General features: G+C 44.5%; 1 protein-coding gene across 1 annotated transcript; it reads left to right on the top strand.

Moving 5' to 3' along the window:
- Positions 1-1,109: 1,109 nt before the first annotated feature.
- On the top strand, positions 1,110-2,521 carry SSTR1 (somatostatin receptor 1). Its single transcript, XM_084870032.1, has one exon. The coding sequence runs from the start codon at positions 1,247-1,249 to the stop codon at positions 2,417-2,419; it is 1,173 nt and encodes a 390-aa protein (XP_084726158.1). The 5' UTR covers positions 1,110-1,246; the 3' UTR covers positions 2,420-2,521.
- Positions 2,522-17,908: the final 15,387 nt, after the last annotated feature.

Here is a 17,908-nt window from a genome sequence, read left to right on the forward strand (position 1 = left end):
CTCCCCAGGAGGCCCGCCAGCTCTCCAGGGTGCAAAGTCCAGCAGGGCTGCTGGCGGAGCCTTCCCTGGCAGCGCAGCCTATCTCTCCCCAGCAAACACCCACATGGATTTCCAATGCCGCGTCTGGCACCTTCTGGAGGGTGCCGAGGGCAGTCGATATTCCCCTGGGAGACGCAGGGCGCTCTGGGCACCACACGCTGTAGAGGAGCTTGGCGATGGTACACCCAGGGCCTTGCACACCCCGCCAGCGAAGAGCTGCCTGCGGTGATGTAACCAGAAGCCCCAAACGCAGGCTTGACGCCCCCTACTCCCAAGGCCCCGGCTTAGGGTCAGTGTCCCGGACTCCTAGAGCATCCGCGTAGGTGCGGGAGTTGGGGTCCCTCCCAGAGAAAGGAGTTGAGCCGCACGAAGCGCGTCGCCGCGCTGCCAGGCTGCACGGGCACCTTGCACGGCGGCTACGCGTGGGCCCGGAGGCGGCGCCCAGGTGAGCGGGGCTGAGCGCTTCCGCGGGGGTCAGGGCGGCGGGACCAGCGGGCGGGAGGTGGGGCTTGGGTCCTCGGACGATAGAACCCCAGTGGAATAAGGGCTCCCTTAGGGCGGGGCGCAGCTGAGCATCACCGAGACTAACTCCAGACACCTACCCTGCCTGGGGTCCGCTTCAGTCTCTGCCTTGGGTAGGGGCCGGGTCAAGGGGCAGAATCTACACCTTTGGCTCCCACCCACCCTCCAGAAAGGCGGAGAAGCTCCGCAGGTCCCGGTGAGGGGTGGGTAAAAGGTGCTGCAGGGCAGCCCGAGAGGTGGAGGGGGGAATTAAAAAAAAACTACTCGGATTAAACCGAGCGCGGGACTGGGAAACGTACAACATGGGGAGAGGCGATGAGCCTCCTATATAGCTTTCTCTCTCTCTCCCCCTCCCCTTCCCTTTCGTAGCTGCTGACGCGCTGGTGGCGCTTATTAATCATTCACCAGCCCGGAGCGCGCCAGTTAATGGCTGTGCGGCTCGGCTCCGGTCTCCGGCTTCCCCTCTCGGCTCCAGCGAGCGGCCGGGCGCCCGGGGCGGCCAGAGGGGCCATGCGCCCCGCGGGTGGGAGCCGCGCTCCCCGCAGCCGCCGTGCGCTCCCCTCCGGCGCCGGGCGGCGGTGAGCGGGCGGACGGCCAGGGCGCTGAGTGAGGGCGCAAGCGGCGGGGCGCGGGAGAACCCCCCAGCCCCGGCGGACCCACGGCCGGCCCCCCACCCGCGGCGGAGATGTTCCCCAATGCCACCGCCTCCTCTCCCTGCTCTCCCGGCCCCGGCGCCGGCGGCTGCGGCGAAGGCGGCGGCGGCAGGGGCCCGGGGGCCGGCGCCGCGGACGGCATGGAGGAGCCCGGGCGCAACGCGTCCCAGAACGGGACCCTGAGCGAGGGCCAGGGCAGCGCCATCCTCATCTCCTTCATCTACTCCGTGGTGTGCCTGGTGGGGCTGTGCGGGAACTCCATGGTCATCTACGTGATCCTGCGCTACGCCAAGATGAAGACGGCCACCAACATCTACATCCTGAACCTGGCCATCGCCGACGAGCTGCTCATGCTCAGCGTGCCCTTCCTGGTCACCTCCACGCTGCTCCGCCACTGGCCCTTCGGCGCGCTGCTCTGCCGCCTCGTGCTCAGCGTGGACGCGGTCAACATGTTCACCAGCATCTACTGCCTCACCGTGCTCAGCGTGGACCGCTACGTGGCCGTGGTGCACCCCATCAAGGCGGCGCGCTACCGCCGGCCCACCGTGGCCAAGGTGGTGAACCTGGGCGTGTGGGTGCTCTCGCTGCTGGTCATCCTGCCCATCGTGGTCTTCTCGCGCACGGCGGCCAACAGCGACGGCACGGTGGCCTGCAACATGCTCATGCCCGAGCCCGCCCAGCGCTGGCTCGTGGGCTTTGTGCTGTACACCTTCCTGATGGGCTTCCTGCTGCCCGTCGGGGCCATCTGCCTGTGCTACGTGCTCATCATCGCCAAGATGCGCATGGTGGCCCTCAAGGCCGGCTGGCAGCAGCGCAAGCGCTCCGAGCGCAAGATCACGCTGATGGTGATGATGGTGGTGATGGTGTTCGTCATCTGCTGGATGCCCTTCTACGTGGTGCAGCTGGTGAACGTGTTCGCCGAGCAGGACGACGCCACTGTGAGCCAGCTGTCCGTCATCCTGGGCTACGCCAACAGCTGCGCCAACCCCATCCTCTATGGCTTCCTGTCGGACAACTTCAAGCGCTCCTTCCAGCGCATCCTGTGCCTCAGCTGGATGGACAACGCCACGGAGGAGCCGGTGGACTACTACGCCACGGCCCTCAAGAGCCGCGCCTACAGCGTGGAGGACTTCCAGCCCGAGAACCTGGAGTCCGGCGGCGTCTTTCGCAACGGCACCTGCACGTCCCGCATCACCACTCTCTGAGCCGTGCCCCTGGGAGGTGGGGGGGGGGGGGGCGGGGGAGGATGAGGACCGAGGGAAGCCGCCGGGTGTGAGAGGTGAAAGGACCCCAGGGGTCAGGGGGCGGTGTGGCCAAGTGGGGCTAGGACACTTGGGCGCGCTCTGGTCTTGGGGTGAAGAGACCTGGGAAAGGAGAGCGGCGAAGGCGGGACTGAGTTGTGTGTTTTTTGTTGTTGTTGTTGTTTTGTTTTGTGTTTTTGCTTGTAAGCTGGGAAGGCTCGCGAGCCCTCTCCTCGGCTCTCCCGCCTTCCTACGCCGCGGCTGCACTTCTGCACCCTCTGCACTTCCCGCTCTGTAACTTGGAGCTCTCCTTCCGCCCAGTCCCGCCGGTGCAGATCGCGAACTCTTTAACTCCGTCTCCAACTCAGGCCCCCAGCCAGCCGCGCTTTCAGTTTGTGTAAGCCCAGCCGCGGCTTTCCCCAGGGGTGAGGCCCAGCCGGCCCTCCAGCCCCGCCCCGCCGCGCCCCTGCGCTGGCTAGAGCCGGCCCGGAGCCCCCAGCGGGGCCTGGAGCCGCCGCTCTCCCCTCCGCACGGCCCTCCTCGCAGGGAGCCGGGGGGCTGGAGAGTAAACCAGGCAGCCGGCCCTTCCTTCTGCTCTGCGGCGCCTTCCAGCCCCTTAGCCTCTCCCAGTCCACCCGAGCGCAGCCAGGTGCTTAGTGAAATCCATCCGGCGCAGGGATCCCCAGGCATTGCGCAGCTCCCTTCCAAACCCCTCTCTGCAGCCCAAAGGAGCTGAGCACAAGGACCCAGGTTGGGGACAGGAAGAGGGATTGTCGTGGAAGCCACCGCCTCCAGCCCTGCGGACCACCGGGCTTTGGGTCTCAAAGACCCACACTCTTGGGCGCTGGTCTGCCTCAGGCCACCGGGGGCAGGGCGGACTTCCCCCCACCCCCATACCACCCCCATAGGGCCCATCGGGAGCGTGGCTGCAGCTACACTAGGTTGTATCCCTCTGCCAAACATCAGAGGTGCAGCTCTAAGAGTAGCCACAGACTGTTTCCTGCTCGGGCTTATCTCTGAGACAGAGCCCTGGGTCTGGGACCTCTGGTGCCGCCCACAGACCCTGCCTTTCCCCACCGTGCCGCCGCCACCTGCAGGCTAGAGAGTGTTGCCCCTTTCAAGCGGTGCCTAATAAGTTATGTACTTGTTTTAAGGTATTTATTTATTTATTTCTGATGTTTGGAAATTTCTCTGCTTTCCTTTTCTCTTTGCCAAGCCCAGTGCTTTCCTCCCCCCCCCCCCCCCATTACACTGAGGGTGAGGGTGAAGTGTGTGTGTGTGTGTGTGTGTGTGTGTGTGTGTGTGTCTAAAGCCTTCTCAAAACCTCGCCTCTTTGCTGGGTCCTCTTTTATTATCCTTTTCCAGCCTTTCTATTTTTGCTTGTATCAGTGAGTTTGGAGATTTTGTAATAGTTTTCTTATATAGTCTCTTGTTTGTTTTATAATAAATAAACGATCATGTGGGTTAGCCTCCCCTCATGCAGAGTGAAAGTCCTGTTCTCCTTGCTTTCAACATCACTTTGTATATGATTTGGATATGCATAATATATATTTACACATTATATATATTTGTTTATCTTGCTCCATTGTCATAAAATAGTCCATAAAATAGCTCCCAAACAGAGCCACTAACAATGACAGGTGTAAAGCTGGCTGAAACACTTTCAGATAAGATGGTCCAAGCAGCACTCAAACTTGGAACTCAGAAGTCTGGTTCAGATAGACTTGATCCAGGTTGAGGGCATGGTGAGGGCTGTACCTCAGCCGCTGCTTCCTCCAGTTTTCAGCATGGGTGAGTCTAACACACAGTCTAGTTCACATCATTATTCTTTTAAAGACATTGGAAATCGAGTGATTTGTGACTGTGTTTAATCTTACAAACTACATTGGAAGCCTAAGCAGGGCAAGGACCAATACTTTTACTTCTTTGTACTCCTGTATTGTTTTAGTATCCTGGCTTGTACATAGTAGGCACTAGATACATGCTTGCTGGGTGAGTGCTTAAGTTAGCCAGAGTGCATTACATTGATCAACCGGGAGGTGGTAGGTCAGGGCCTACCATTGACACGATACACAATGGTTGAGATCACTCTGGAAAAATATGTTTCTGTATATTTGCTTCAAGAACATTGTGCTTTCCTGAAAGCAGTAACCAAGAGTTCAAATGCCCCTTATGTTTAGTTTAAACTAATTAACAAATATGCTTTTGGTTCTAAATCAGAAAGTTTCATTCTGTCCCTTAATAATAATATATATTATTATTCTTTTGAAAAATAGATTTTTAAAATATCTTTATTGTTGAAAGTAATACATATGTACTCTTTTCCCCTCCATTGACCCCTTCTGGCCTGCCCCCATTCCCGCCCTCAGCCTTCACTACCCTACTGTCTGTGTCCAAGGGTTATGCATACAAGTTCTTTGGCTGCTATCTTCCCACCCACCCACCCACCCTCTGAGATTTGGCAGTCTGTGGAAAATAAGTTTTTAATTGGTTACGAACAGTGAAATTTACAAATCAAAATCTTGATCATTAACCTCTTAAGAAGATACAAATCTATGCTCTTAACCTGTTACCATTGTAATATTAACCAAATAAACAAATGTGTTATGTTGTTTCAAGTTGTCTTACTTTGCCATTTGAATTTTACTATTTCAACCTATTACCTAAACACACACACACACACACACACACACACACACACATTGGCTGAGTTGCTTTATGTTCCATGTAGATTTTTAAGAAGAAAGATTTCAGATTACCTTTGGACATTTCTACCAAGATTAAGGTTACACCTTGAAATATATTTTTAAAGAAAAGTCTATTCACTTTGAGAGGAGAAACAAACTTTGAGTGATATGAATTGGAAGCACTGTACTAGGTTACACTCTCTATGCTTTTCTGTTGTCACCAAACTAACTACCAGATATTTCAATTTCTCAGAGATTAATCGCTGTCTGCCCACATTTACAGCCTCACACTTTGTTGTGGGAGCTAAGTAATTGCTGATTTACATCCCAGGGAAAGATCATGTAAAGAAAAGAGAAGAGTTTGCCTAAAGGTGTTACAGGGGGCAATGGGTAAAAGAAATAGAAAAATTAGATTTCAACCTAAGAGAAGAAAGCCGTATTTATGCTTCGCTCAAGAATGGTCATTTCCATCCCTGAAAGAATTTTTAAGAAAGTACTAGGAGAGTATCTTTTATTTTTTTTATTTATTTTATTTTTTAAATATATTTTATTGATTTTATACAGAGAGGAAGGGAGAGAGATAGAGAGTTAGAAACATCGATGAGAGAGAGTCATCGATCAGCTGCCTCTTGCACACCCCCTACTAGGGATATGCCCGCAACCAAGGTACATGCCCTTGACCGGAATCGAACCCGGGACCCTTCAGTCCCCAAGCCGACGCTCTATCCATTGAGCCAAACCGGTCCCGGCTAGGAGAGTATCTTTTAAAAAACAGACTTAAAAGGCTTCTTAGAGCAGTTTTCATAGCAAAGTGATTGGAATGGAGTGTCTTCAGGGCAGACAATATCATTGATTTCAGAAACAGCAGTGGGGGGTGGGGGTGCAGTTGTGTCTGTTTCAAATACCTTCAAATGTCCTGTAACTCTAGGCTTTGTGCTTCTACACATTCCCTAAACACGAATAAAGGTAGCTGGACTTTTGTTTTTTCTTATTATTTTTTAAAATATTTTTTATTAATTTTTTACAGAGAAGAAGAGAGAGGAATAGAGAGTTAGAAACATCAATGAGAGAGAACCATCAATCAGCTGCCTCTTGCACGCCCCCTGCTTGGGATGTGCCCGCAATCAAGGTACATGCCCTTGACCGGAATTGAACCTGGGACCTTTCAGTCCGCAGGCCGACACTCTATCCATTGAGCCAAACCAGTTTTGGCCTTTTCTTCTTATTATTTTTTAAAAATATATATTTTATTGATTTTTTTTTACAGAGAGGACGGGAGAGAGATAGAGAGCTAGAAACGTCGATGAGAGAGAAACATTGACCAGCTGCCTCTTGCACACCCCCTATCCACAACCAATGTACATGCCCTTGACCGGAATTGAACCTGGGACCTTTCAGTCCGCAGACTGATGCTCTATCCACTGAGCCAAACCAGTTTCAGCCTTTTCTTATTATTTTTAAAAGCTAAAGCAAGGTGGCAAATTGAGCTTATACCTTAGATGTGCAGAAAAACACTTGTTATTTTGGTTTTAACTAATCTAAACATTATCCCAAGCCCCTTCTAACTAGCTAGCTGGGAGAAAAAAATATTAAATAGATATTTAAACATCCAATTGAACTGATCACTTAAATAGCCATTTTCAAAATTCTATTTAAATCAGTTTAGACAGTCTCTTGGCTGGCCTCACCCCTGAGGGAGGGTTAGGGAAGGGGAGGAGGCTATATACATCCAGGTGCAGAAGGGGATGCTGTGGGGACTGAGAAAGGGGCCTTTCTGCCCTCTGTTCTCTGGACACCCGGGTGATTCCTGGCTGCAGTTTGTTGAAATCCGGAGCCTGTGATCACCTCTCAGCATGGTGAGGGCTGTACCTCAGCTCCTGTGGGCTGCAGCCCTGTCTTCCCTGCCCCATACAGCTGCCTGGTGGCCTACCCAGTCTCCACCAGGAGTGACCTCACCCTGCTGCAGGCAGCCCTGTGGGAGCCTCTTGGCTCAGCGACTAGAAGGGACCTAGGGTAGCTCTAGACTGGTGACCCTCGGGATCTCCTCTGTCTGAGATACATTTCTGCAGCTCTGGCCTAGGTCTTTTGCCTCTCTCCTTACCTTTGTCAACTTCTCTTATTAAAAGCATCCCACAAGCCCCACATCTCATTTGCATAGAGGAAAGACTTAAATCTTGGCCTAAGTTGTGCTAAAGTAGGATAAAAGGATTTAGCAAATTTCTGTGCAACCCCATTCCCGCTGCTCCAGCTGATTTCCAAGGCTTTTAGTTTTGCTTAGCATTTAAGGACAAGCCCTCTCCTATCCTTAGGTGATGATCCTCCTCAGGGTGAGAGACTACAATGAAACATGACTTACCAATTAAGTTAAACTGTATCTGTTCAGTGTCTATGAACTATTATGTCTTACTGGAAACCTCTGTGTTCCCAGGATACAATCTTCTCACACAATACCCCCAAAAGGATTATGTTGGGAACTTTGATGGCTCCTCCAACTTAACCCTGATTATTGTACGAAATGCCAAACATATGGTTTTGGCCTGAAAAAGAAAGCAAGGAGTACTCTTGGAGAATATTATGGATGATACATTTAAAAAACTGTGACATCTTTCCAATTTATTTTTTTTTTTAAAATAGAGATATAATAGGCAGTCTTCTAAAATCACTTTGGTAACATGGTTATATTTGGCAAATTTTGCTCATCGCCTCCTTTATTCCAATTACCACATCAGAGAAGTTAGGTACTCAATTGAAATGTTTGGTCGATGTTTTAAATAATCGTTACAAAGGTGTATGCTTTAAAAATACAGTATTATAGAGTCTATGCTGATCCCTTGTCCCACCGTGCACTTAGAGCCAATAAGAACCTCTTCTACATGTTCAGATGGAAAGCTTGCTTTTCATTCCATATATTTCAGTTCCTTAAAAGATGACAAAGAGGTTTAGCATTGTTACATGGTTCCCCTAGACTAGAGGGAGGCAGGCACAGATATAATATTAGTGGTTATTTACTATTTTGGTCAATATCTGGACACAGGGCATTATAATGAGACCTAATGAAATGACTGCGTTAGGGATGATCAGATAGTCTGGCTTTGATTTCAACTATAAGCGAAAGAAAGGTGTTTCTGCAGTGTTAACAAAGTTGAGGAAGCCTGTGAACAGAAATAACCAGTTCAAACTAAAATGTAAAATACCTGCTTGTCACACTGCTGGGTAGAGAGGAGCATCACCTAAAAAGGAGATATAATTTTAAATAGAAATCCTTTGGTAAAATGTCCACTTTGGTAATAAACTTATTTCCCCCCCCCCCCCCAAACATCTGTTAAACCTTATTAGGCAAAATTTGGAAGTATACACACATTAAAGAATGGGACTGCAGGTATGATCCCAAAATTCTTTGAAATAACAATGAGCTCAAAACTTTAAAAATAAATCTCTTTAAGCCAGATTGAGTCCAGTCTTCAATTTTGAGTGGTCAAGAAGCATAAAAAGAAATGAGATGTGGAGAATGCTATCAACTAACACCTTTCTCTGCAGTGGAATTCAACTCCATGTCCTCTCCCTGTCTACATGCCCAGTCCAATTACAGATAAAGCCTTCAGGTACTCCAGCTCCCTCCATTGTCCCCTTTTTCCCTCCTCCCATTATTTTGAAGCCAAAGTTTTTCTTCTACTCTTATGTTCTGTATTCTCTTTGAAAGCTTTTTTCCTCCCCCCTACTTTTCCAAGGACCAGTTGTTGATTATTTCTTATTTTATTCTGCCTGAGTAATTGATTCTGCTTCCATGACTGACACCTGCCGCTGTAGTAGCTCGGAGCAGCGGCTTTGGAGTTCCACTTGCCTGGGTGTAAATCCTGGCTGCAATACATTCTACTTGTGTGACCTGATAGAGTTGTTGTGAAGATTAAATAAATTATTTGGAACACTGTTAGAAGCATTCTTTTAATGTAATATATGCTTAATAAAATATTTGTTTCATCAAGAAATTATTAACATGTCCTTTCCCAAGTGGGGTATATATCAGACTCCACTTGGGGAAGGACATATTATGGAAATACTATAGAATATTATGCACAGAAATTGTTCTGACTTTCACAATAATACCTATATCGAAAGACAACTAATATTCCATTTAAATTTAAAGAGAAAAAAATTCCAAGACATGATAGGCAAGCAGGACATTTTTGTACAATGACCCATGTGACTTGCATGACTATTCTGGGAAAGGCTGTCCAAATATTGATGAACAATAGCTCCCACTGTGTTCTTTCTATTTCTATGGCCCTTGAACTCTTCATTAATCTAGCTAATATTATTAGCAATGGCAAAATGTGTATTCAAAGTCAATAATTAAATTAAACATTCTCCTTCCTGTCCAATGAACCACTGTAATTAGCAAATCAAGCGGATGTTTGTATGTCTTTTTTAAAGGACTCTCGAGTTTCCCTCTGTATACATTCTGTGGGATCTGAACTTACACACACACACACACACACACACACACACACACACGCACACTTTAGTTAAGCAAAAGGAACTTTTGGGGTAACAATTGGTAAAATAGAACTTTAAGACTCTGTTTTTCTCCCTTTCCTTTTTAAGTTTAAATTTCCTAACCCTTCTGCCCCAGCCAAGACCCTTTGTTTTCTGACTTTTCCCACTTCTCAGAACAGGATTTCCTTTGGTTTGTAGTTTACATCACTGACAAGGCTTCACGTGTTATCTTTCAGAAATAAGGCTTTTAAATAAGGACATCAGCATTCTTCTTAAAATCACATCTTTTTTCCTAAGGCAAATCTTTCTTAACAAATGCTCCAGAATTAACCAAGAACCAATAAAAATGCATATTCTATATGCTTCACTATAGATATTTTGATTCTTTAGGTCTGAGATGAGTCTTAGTATTTCTAAAGTACACTAAATTTTGAGAATTAATAATTTAAGTATTAAGAGCATGGAGTTTATCATTAGTAGACATGGTTCTACTTTATTCATTGTGTGATACTGGGCAAGTTAATCTCTATGATGGACATTTTGCTCATTTAAATGATCAAACCAATAATACCTCCTTAATAGGGCTATCTGATGAGCCAGTGCATGTCAAATCCCAAATCAGTCAGAATTCTCTTAATTGTGAGTGAATGAAAACCTCAATAGCTCAAATAACTGAAAATTCTTGAGGAAGATTTGTCTTCAGGGTGTACTTGATCCATAACTCATTATGACCTTTTTTCGAGTCAACTTTTAACTTTTTCATCTCTGACTTTTTCCGTGTTGGCTCCATTCCCAGACAGACTATTCTTTTCTAATTACAATACAGCAGAAACTGAAACATGACATTTTTCTAGGTTCAAATTTCAGGGGCAAGAGTAAAAATAATTCCCTCTAATTGGACTGTCAAGATGGTTCATCAGTTGGGAGGTGCCCCTCCATGTATCGCTGCTCCATAAATCTCATATGCCAAGAATATGAGGCCCTGACTGCTTTTTACATGGGTCATTTCTCAAGGTTGTGTTTGCAGCAAGCATTCTTGAGTGACCAGGTAATATCTCTTTCAAGGACAAAGAGAAGGCTTGATTACTGTTTGATATAAAGTGATGGTTTCCCCAAGATTAGTGTCCCTCAGCTGTGTTACAGACTCATTGCTGCGCAGCATTCATCCGGACTCATACACCATCACCCCCATGAGAATCAGCCCTCAGGCTCTCCCAGATGTAAGCCCTGCTGGTTTTCACAGCTAGCTGGTATGGGGGCTCCTCTTCCTGATATAGGTTCCTCAGGTGAGGGCTCAGACCCCTCACTCTTCAAACAACCTCCACAGCTGTGATGTCCCTCTCACTTGTAAGTCACTGCATGGATAGGTCCTGGCTAGACTTACGGTCGTCTCTACCACTTCTACCAGTCTCAATGTGGCTTTTTCTTTATACCAGACATTGTAGGAAGTTTGTTTTGCTAGTCTTCAGATTTTCTCAGAGGTAGCTATTCTATATGCAGTTGTAGTTTTGGTGTCAATGGGAGGAGGTGAGATCAGGTTCTTTCTATTTTGCTATCTTGGACTTGAAGCCAAGAGCCTTGCTCTTAAGTGCCAATTTAGCTTGTCCGTGAAATGTTGCTTCTTGTGGTTGGTGCACTGCCCCCGAGAGAAATGTGTCTCTAGATGGGATCACAAAGTCACAGCTCTGCTCTTCATGTCTTTAAATATAAGCACGGGGGAAAGCTGAGCAAAATATATTTTTATTTACATAGTATAATATTCTATAATAAAAAAACACCAGTGACATCACTTAGAAAATTCAAACAATATCACAAATATTGCTAACATATTTCATATGACTTCAAGGAAATGAATTACTCTGCATTAGATTGTATACCTTTAAAATGATAATAATTAAATATCAATCCAGATTAGTAACAATTTATTAAATTTCCATCAAATTAATGACATTGTTTGAATACATTTTAAAATAAGGCGAAATGGCATTTTAATGTTAAACACAACATACAGTTAAACATATTTAAGATGACATTAGATTAGAAGCATATATGCACAAAACATGAATGATATACAAAGGTTTGATTAGGGCAGCTCTGAAGCTACATTTTACCATCAGCAATTGGGGAAAAGTTAGCTTTAAATACAGTTTTAAGTGACATAAATAAGATAGGCCATCACACCAGATCTGAATTATTAGTAATACAATATTCAAATGTTTCCTTGTGTTTTACTGTGGCTTAAAATATTTGGGGGCTGAAATACCATTGTGAAGATAACCAACTCCCATGAAGTTTTAACCGACAGTTTTAACTCCCCTTAGATTTATAGCATTTATATAAAACTGCCAGTAACCAGAGTTTAAAATTCAGCAGCAGGGCAGGCAGGCAAGGAAACAGAAGTAACATTTATTCAATACGTATTTTTTAAGTATTTTTCTAGTTACTTTACCTATATATCTCATTTCAAGGAATCTTCCCCAAGATTCCTATGAACTAGAAAACTTATTTTTCTTACAAGCAAGGAAAGAAATAAGGAGGAAAAACAAAAACAAAAACCCCAAACTCACTTATCATGTTAAAGCTGGTAGTTGACAGAATCAGGACCAAAAATCAGACCTATTGACTCCAAGAACCATGATCCTTTTATCATATCAGTTAAAGTTTGTTTTGTTTTTTAAATGGCACACAGATTCCATCCCACAAATGACAGAGAAATTGAAAAACTTTGACTGTTGCCTCAAGGTTTTTAAATCAGTGATCAAATTCAAAATGTCAAAATGTACCACTCTACTCATGGTCTGGACCTAAAAGAGAATAAAATAAATTATTAGTAAATACTAAAAAAAAAGCTGTATTTCCAAGAGACAATCAGATTGCCTGCAAGAGACACCGGTTTCACCTCTAAGTCAAATGTACCCATGTCAAGAACTCCTTTTAATATAGCTAAGGCCACACTGTACACACCCCTTCCATAGCTGAGTGACTAAGTAGGTGGGTCGTATCAGGAATGAGAATGCCTGGCGTGGAATCCTGGCTTTGAACATCACTGGCTGTGTCACCAGAGAGGTTATTCATCCACTCAGGCCTCAGACCTTTTACCTGAAAAATTAGAATAAAAATAATTTCTGCCCCATAGTGTTAGCAAAGCGACACGTAAGTCCTTTCAGCACTTTTACACGCTTTAATAATCCTTTTCATTTACATAACTATTATAAATGTAGCAATAGCTCAATAACACTGAAAATCAGAAAGGTTCCTTTTCTCTTGTGAAAATACAGTAATCATGCTCCAATTATTAGGCATTAAATAAGTAGGAAACATTAAAATAATTCTCAGGTACTACAACGTTAATGGCCATTAGAATAGGACAAAACCCCCAGAATTCTAGATGAGCAGCATTCATTCAGTACTATGATAAACAGCTTTTAGAACTTTAGTAACTAAAACAACTTCAGTTGTTTTTTTTTTCTTCCTATTTACTTAAACTAGTGAAACAATAATGTACTACTGAAACAATAATGTACAGTAATCGAAAAACATTTAACCAAATCTTTTCATCTAAGTTCCTAATTAAGAGGTCATGCCATTTATCAGGATGCCAATTAAATGGAATTTGCTGAATTATTTAAGTGAATAAAGTCTACTTAAGGAAATATGAGAAACTCAGGGGAAAAAAATCACCCTTTTAAAACTGAAGACAGATTTTATAAAACTAAAAAATAAAACAACTATTTTGTTATAAATTCTTCTTGTAAATCATTTCATTGAATCCATGAGCAGGAGTAGCATGCAAAACAAAGAGGTAAATATACAAAGTACAATTTCAAACATTTTAAATTGTGGACATTTTAAAGCTGTGGCCTGACAAATATTTCTTTTAAATGAGTGCTGCCTCACCTGTAGCTCTATCTCTCATCTCTTTTGCAAATCAAAGATGTATCTATGAGAATAAAATATTGACTACAGCACTAGCTGGTTTGGTTCAATGGATAGAGTGTCAGCTGGAGGATTAAAGGGTGCTGGATTCTATTTCAGTCAAGGACATGTACCTAGGTTGCAGGCTAGATCCCCAACCCTGGTCCTGTGGGAGGCAACCAATTGATGTGTTTTTCTCACATTGATGTTTTTCTCTCTCTGTCTCTCCCCCTCCCTTCTACTCTCTCTCTCTAAAAACAAAACAAAACAAGAAAACAAAACAAACAAACAAACAAAAAACAATGGGAAAATGTTCTTGGGTGAGGATTAACAACAATGAAAAATAATCATGACTATCTTGATTCCTCTGAGGGCTCAATCTTTTCCTATGACACTAGCTTTTTCAAAATGAGAACCTCTAGAATCATCACAGCCAAGATCCAGTTACATTCTGTTTCAAAATGAAATAAAACTGACTCCACTCTAAATTGAATGTATTTTTTTTTTTAATAAAAAAAGCAAAAAACAAGGGAAGAATTTGGAAAGCTAAACAATTTGTTCTTGCAAAGATGGGAGCATTAACAAGGAGGCTAGGAGGTCAACCAGCATTTGTTTGGGCAAGACCCTATTCTTATTCTCTCTTCCTAAAGCATGGATGGCAGGAATATGATTTCCCAGTAGTCGATCATCCTATACAATAAAACCCTAATACAGTGTTTTTCAACCTTTTTTGGGCAAAGGCACACTTGTTTCATGAAAAAAATCACGAGGCACACCACCATTAGAAAATGTTAAAAAATTTAACTCTGTGCCTATATTGACTATATATAAAGAAATTCTCTTGAATAGGAATCAAATAAACACAAAGAAAGTATTTTATAATTACTTTATTATGAAATATTAAGTAAACAAAATAGTGAAAAATTATAAAATTCTTGTCTTGTCTGCACCTACGGCACACCAGGCAACATCTCCGCGGAACAGCGGTTGAAAAAACGCTGCCCTAATATGCAAATCGACTGGATGGTGGAATGACAGGTGGCTATGATGTGCCCTGACCATTAGGGTACAGATGCTCAATGCAGGAGCTGCCTCCTGGTGGTCAGTGTGTGCTCCCACAGGGCGAGTGCCGCTCAGCCAGAAGCTGGGCTCATTGCTGGCAAGTGGTGAGAGTCTCGCCTGCTTCTCCTCCCTCCTCTGGCAGCACTAAGGATCTCAGAGGGGATAATCCTGTCTGACTTCAGGGAGTGGGTCTAAGGCAGCAGTCAGACATCCCCTGAGGGGTTCTGGACGGCGAGAGGGTGCAGGCCAAGCTGAGGGACCCACCTCCCCCCTCCCGCTCTGAGTGCACGAATGTCATGTACCTGGCCTGTAGTTAGTTTATAAATTCCATAAAGGCCACCTGTCTTTGATTTCTCAATGTCTGCTCTGCCATCTAACAAGGCTGAAAGGTAGCAGTACACAGCTAGGAGCAGGAACTATGGAGCTCAGTCAATCAAAAGCTATGTGATATCAGGTAAGTGATCTCTTATCTTCACTTTAGTTTTAGTTTCCTCATCTGTAAAATGGGGGAAATGATAGTGTCTGCACCACGGAGTTTGTTAGGAAGATTAAGTAAATTAATATGTAAATTACTTAGAACAACACTGGCACACAATGAGTTTCCAAAGCACTAAGCTACATTAAATTGATGGACTTATTAACATAAGGCAATACCTTGATTTTGGTATTGGGGCCATTGCTTACCTGTTGTGTTTCTCTTTCCCTATTTTGGTCTTCTGGAGTCTTCACCACATGAGCAGCTCACTCACATTAACTAATTTTTCTGCAGTAAAAGTTATATAACTTAAATTATGAATTGCTTAAGAGTGTTGGCTTTTTAATTACACATAACAATGGTTTCCTAACCTGGCTGCACATCAAACAAACTGGTAAGTCTTAGCAAGAGATCTCTCAGACCCAGCTTCAGAAACCCTTGAAATAATATTCATGCCCTGGCAGGGAAGCTCAGTTGGTTGAAGTATCATCTCATACACCAAAAAGTTGTGGATTCAATTCTTGGTTTGGGCACATACCTACGTTGTGGGTTCAACCTCCATTTAGGGTATGTACAGGAGGCAACCAATCAATGTTTCTTTCTCACATCAATATCTCTCTCTCTCTTTCCCTTCTTCTCTCTCTAAAATCAATGAAATGTGTATCCTCAGGTAACAAAAAAGAAAGCAAGTAAGACTCAAGCATCATATACAAGCAGGGTTTCCAGGGCATTCTGCTGCACATGGTTTCACTAACTACTATTTGGGGAACCTCAAATATAGATTTAAAAGACTTCACAAAGGGAAGAGTTGCATTTCTAGTAAAGGAATCTTGGGTGTTGTGATTAGTCTATTAGTGGTGGAGGTTATTTGTTTAGTTTTATTTATTTATTTATTTATTTATTTATTTATTTATTTATTTATTTATTTATTGTTTTGTGTGTGTGTGTTTGTGTTTCAGTATGGCACCTTCTTTGGCCTTTCAAATTGCACCAGGCCATCTAGAGTTTCCTGGAATCCCAATAGCTCTTCAGAAGACTTCTATAAATTTCCCAGTAAAGATTATTGTTGTTAGCCTCTCATTTACTGGTTTAATTTTCAAGGGCAATGAAAAATATTTATTCTGACATTTTTCTTCTTCCTGCAGACTTTTCTTTTCAGGGGAACCGACTTTGTAAATGCTTAAGTTTCTGTAGGTTTCCTTTCCATATTCTTTAATTCTCCCTTTGTTCTTGGTTCATGCTATAGTAGTTACTTAAAATTAATAATATATGCACCATAAGTTCACTGCAGCACTATCTCAATAGTCAAGATTTGGAAGCAGCCCAAGAGACCATCAGTAGGTGAATAGATCAATAAAGCTGGATACTTTTATACAATGGAATACTACTCAACCATAAAAAGAGAAAAAAAAAATCTTACCTTTTACAACATCATAGATGAATCTAGAGGATATTACATCAAGTGAAATAATCCAGTCAGAGAAAGACTAATGCCATATGATTTCTCTTATATGTAGAACCTAATCCTACCTAATAAAAGAGCAATATGCAAATTAACCATCACTCTGCTACACCCACAAGCCACGCCCACCAGCCAATCAGAACGAGTATGCAAATAAACCCAACCAAGGTGGCTACAGCCACAGAAAGCAGGAAGGAGGCTTGGGTTTTAAGCTTTTCGCCTGCCCTAGCCAGCCTAAGCCTCCACTAAAAGCTACAATGTTTTAATTATAGAAGGTAAACAAATCCAAACAGAAATGGCTGCTGGCCCTGGAGCACGCAGGAGGCTTGGCTCCACTCTAGGCTACAAAGTTTCAATTATAGAAGGTAAATAAATTCCAGATACCAGGGCATCCACTTGAGTCACCAGGGGGCATGGCTGGCCTGCAAACAATTGCAGGACCCTCGCCCAGGCCACCCCACACCCCAAGGGAACCCCCACCCTGATCTAGAACACCATTCTGGGCAAACCAGGTGGCCCCCACCCATGCACCAGGCCTCTATCCTATCTAATAAAAGAGTAATATGCAGATTGACCATCACTCTTAACACACAATAGCTGCCCCCATCTGGTCAAAGTTCCTGCCTCTATGTGGACAGAAGATGGCTAGCAGGGGAGGGCAGTTGGGAGGCATCAAAGGAGGGAAGTTGAAAGGAACCAGGCCTGCAAGGAAGGGAAGTTGGAGGCAATGAACCCTGCAGGGGAGGGCAGTTAGGGGTGACCAGGCTGGCAGAGGAGGGAAACTGGGGGCAAACAGGCTGGCAGGGAAGCAGTTAAACAAATCAGACTGTCATGGGAGTCGTTAGGGGGAGATCAGGCTGGCAGGCAGAAGCAGTTAGGGGCAATCAGGCAGGCAGGCAGGTGAGCAGTTGGGAGCCAGCAGTCCTGGATTGTGAGAAGAATGTCCAATTGCCCGTTTAGGCCTGATCCCATCAGGATCAGGCCTAAATGAGCAGTCGGACATCCCTCGAGGGGTCCCAGATTAGAGAGGGTGCAGGCTGGGCTGACGGACACCCTTCCCTTGCCCCATGCACAAATTTTGTGCACTGGGCCTCTAGTGAACAAAATAAAGAAACAAACAAAATAGAAACAGACTCATAGATTCAGAGAATAGATTGACAGCTGTCAGAGGGGAGAGGAGCTGGAGTCTGAATAAAATAGGTGAGTGGACTAAAGAAAAAAACAACACAAAAAACCGCATAGACAGAAACATCAGTATGGTGAGGGAAAGGGGGATGATTAAAGGTAGAAAAGTGGAAAGGGGGATAAATGGTGATGGAGGAGGACTGGCTTTGGTTGGTGAGCACACAATGTGTTAT

The sequence above is a fragment of the Pipistrellus hanaki genome (genome assembly GCF_964339955.1).
Source record: "Pipistrellus hanaki genome assembly, chromosome: 1".
Lineage (NCBI taxonomy): Eukaryota > Metazoa > Chordata > Mammalia > Chiroptera > Vespertilionidae > Pipistrellus > Pipistrellus hanaki.

Excerpts from the sequence above, each read along its gene's own strand:
- SSTR1 (XM_084870032.1), top strand. The coding sequence starts at position 1,247 with ATGTTCCCCAATGCCACCGCCTCCTCTCCCTGCTCTCCCGGCCCCGGC.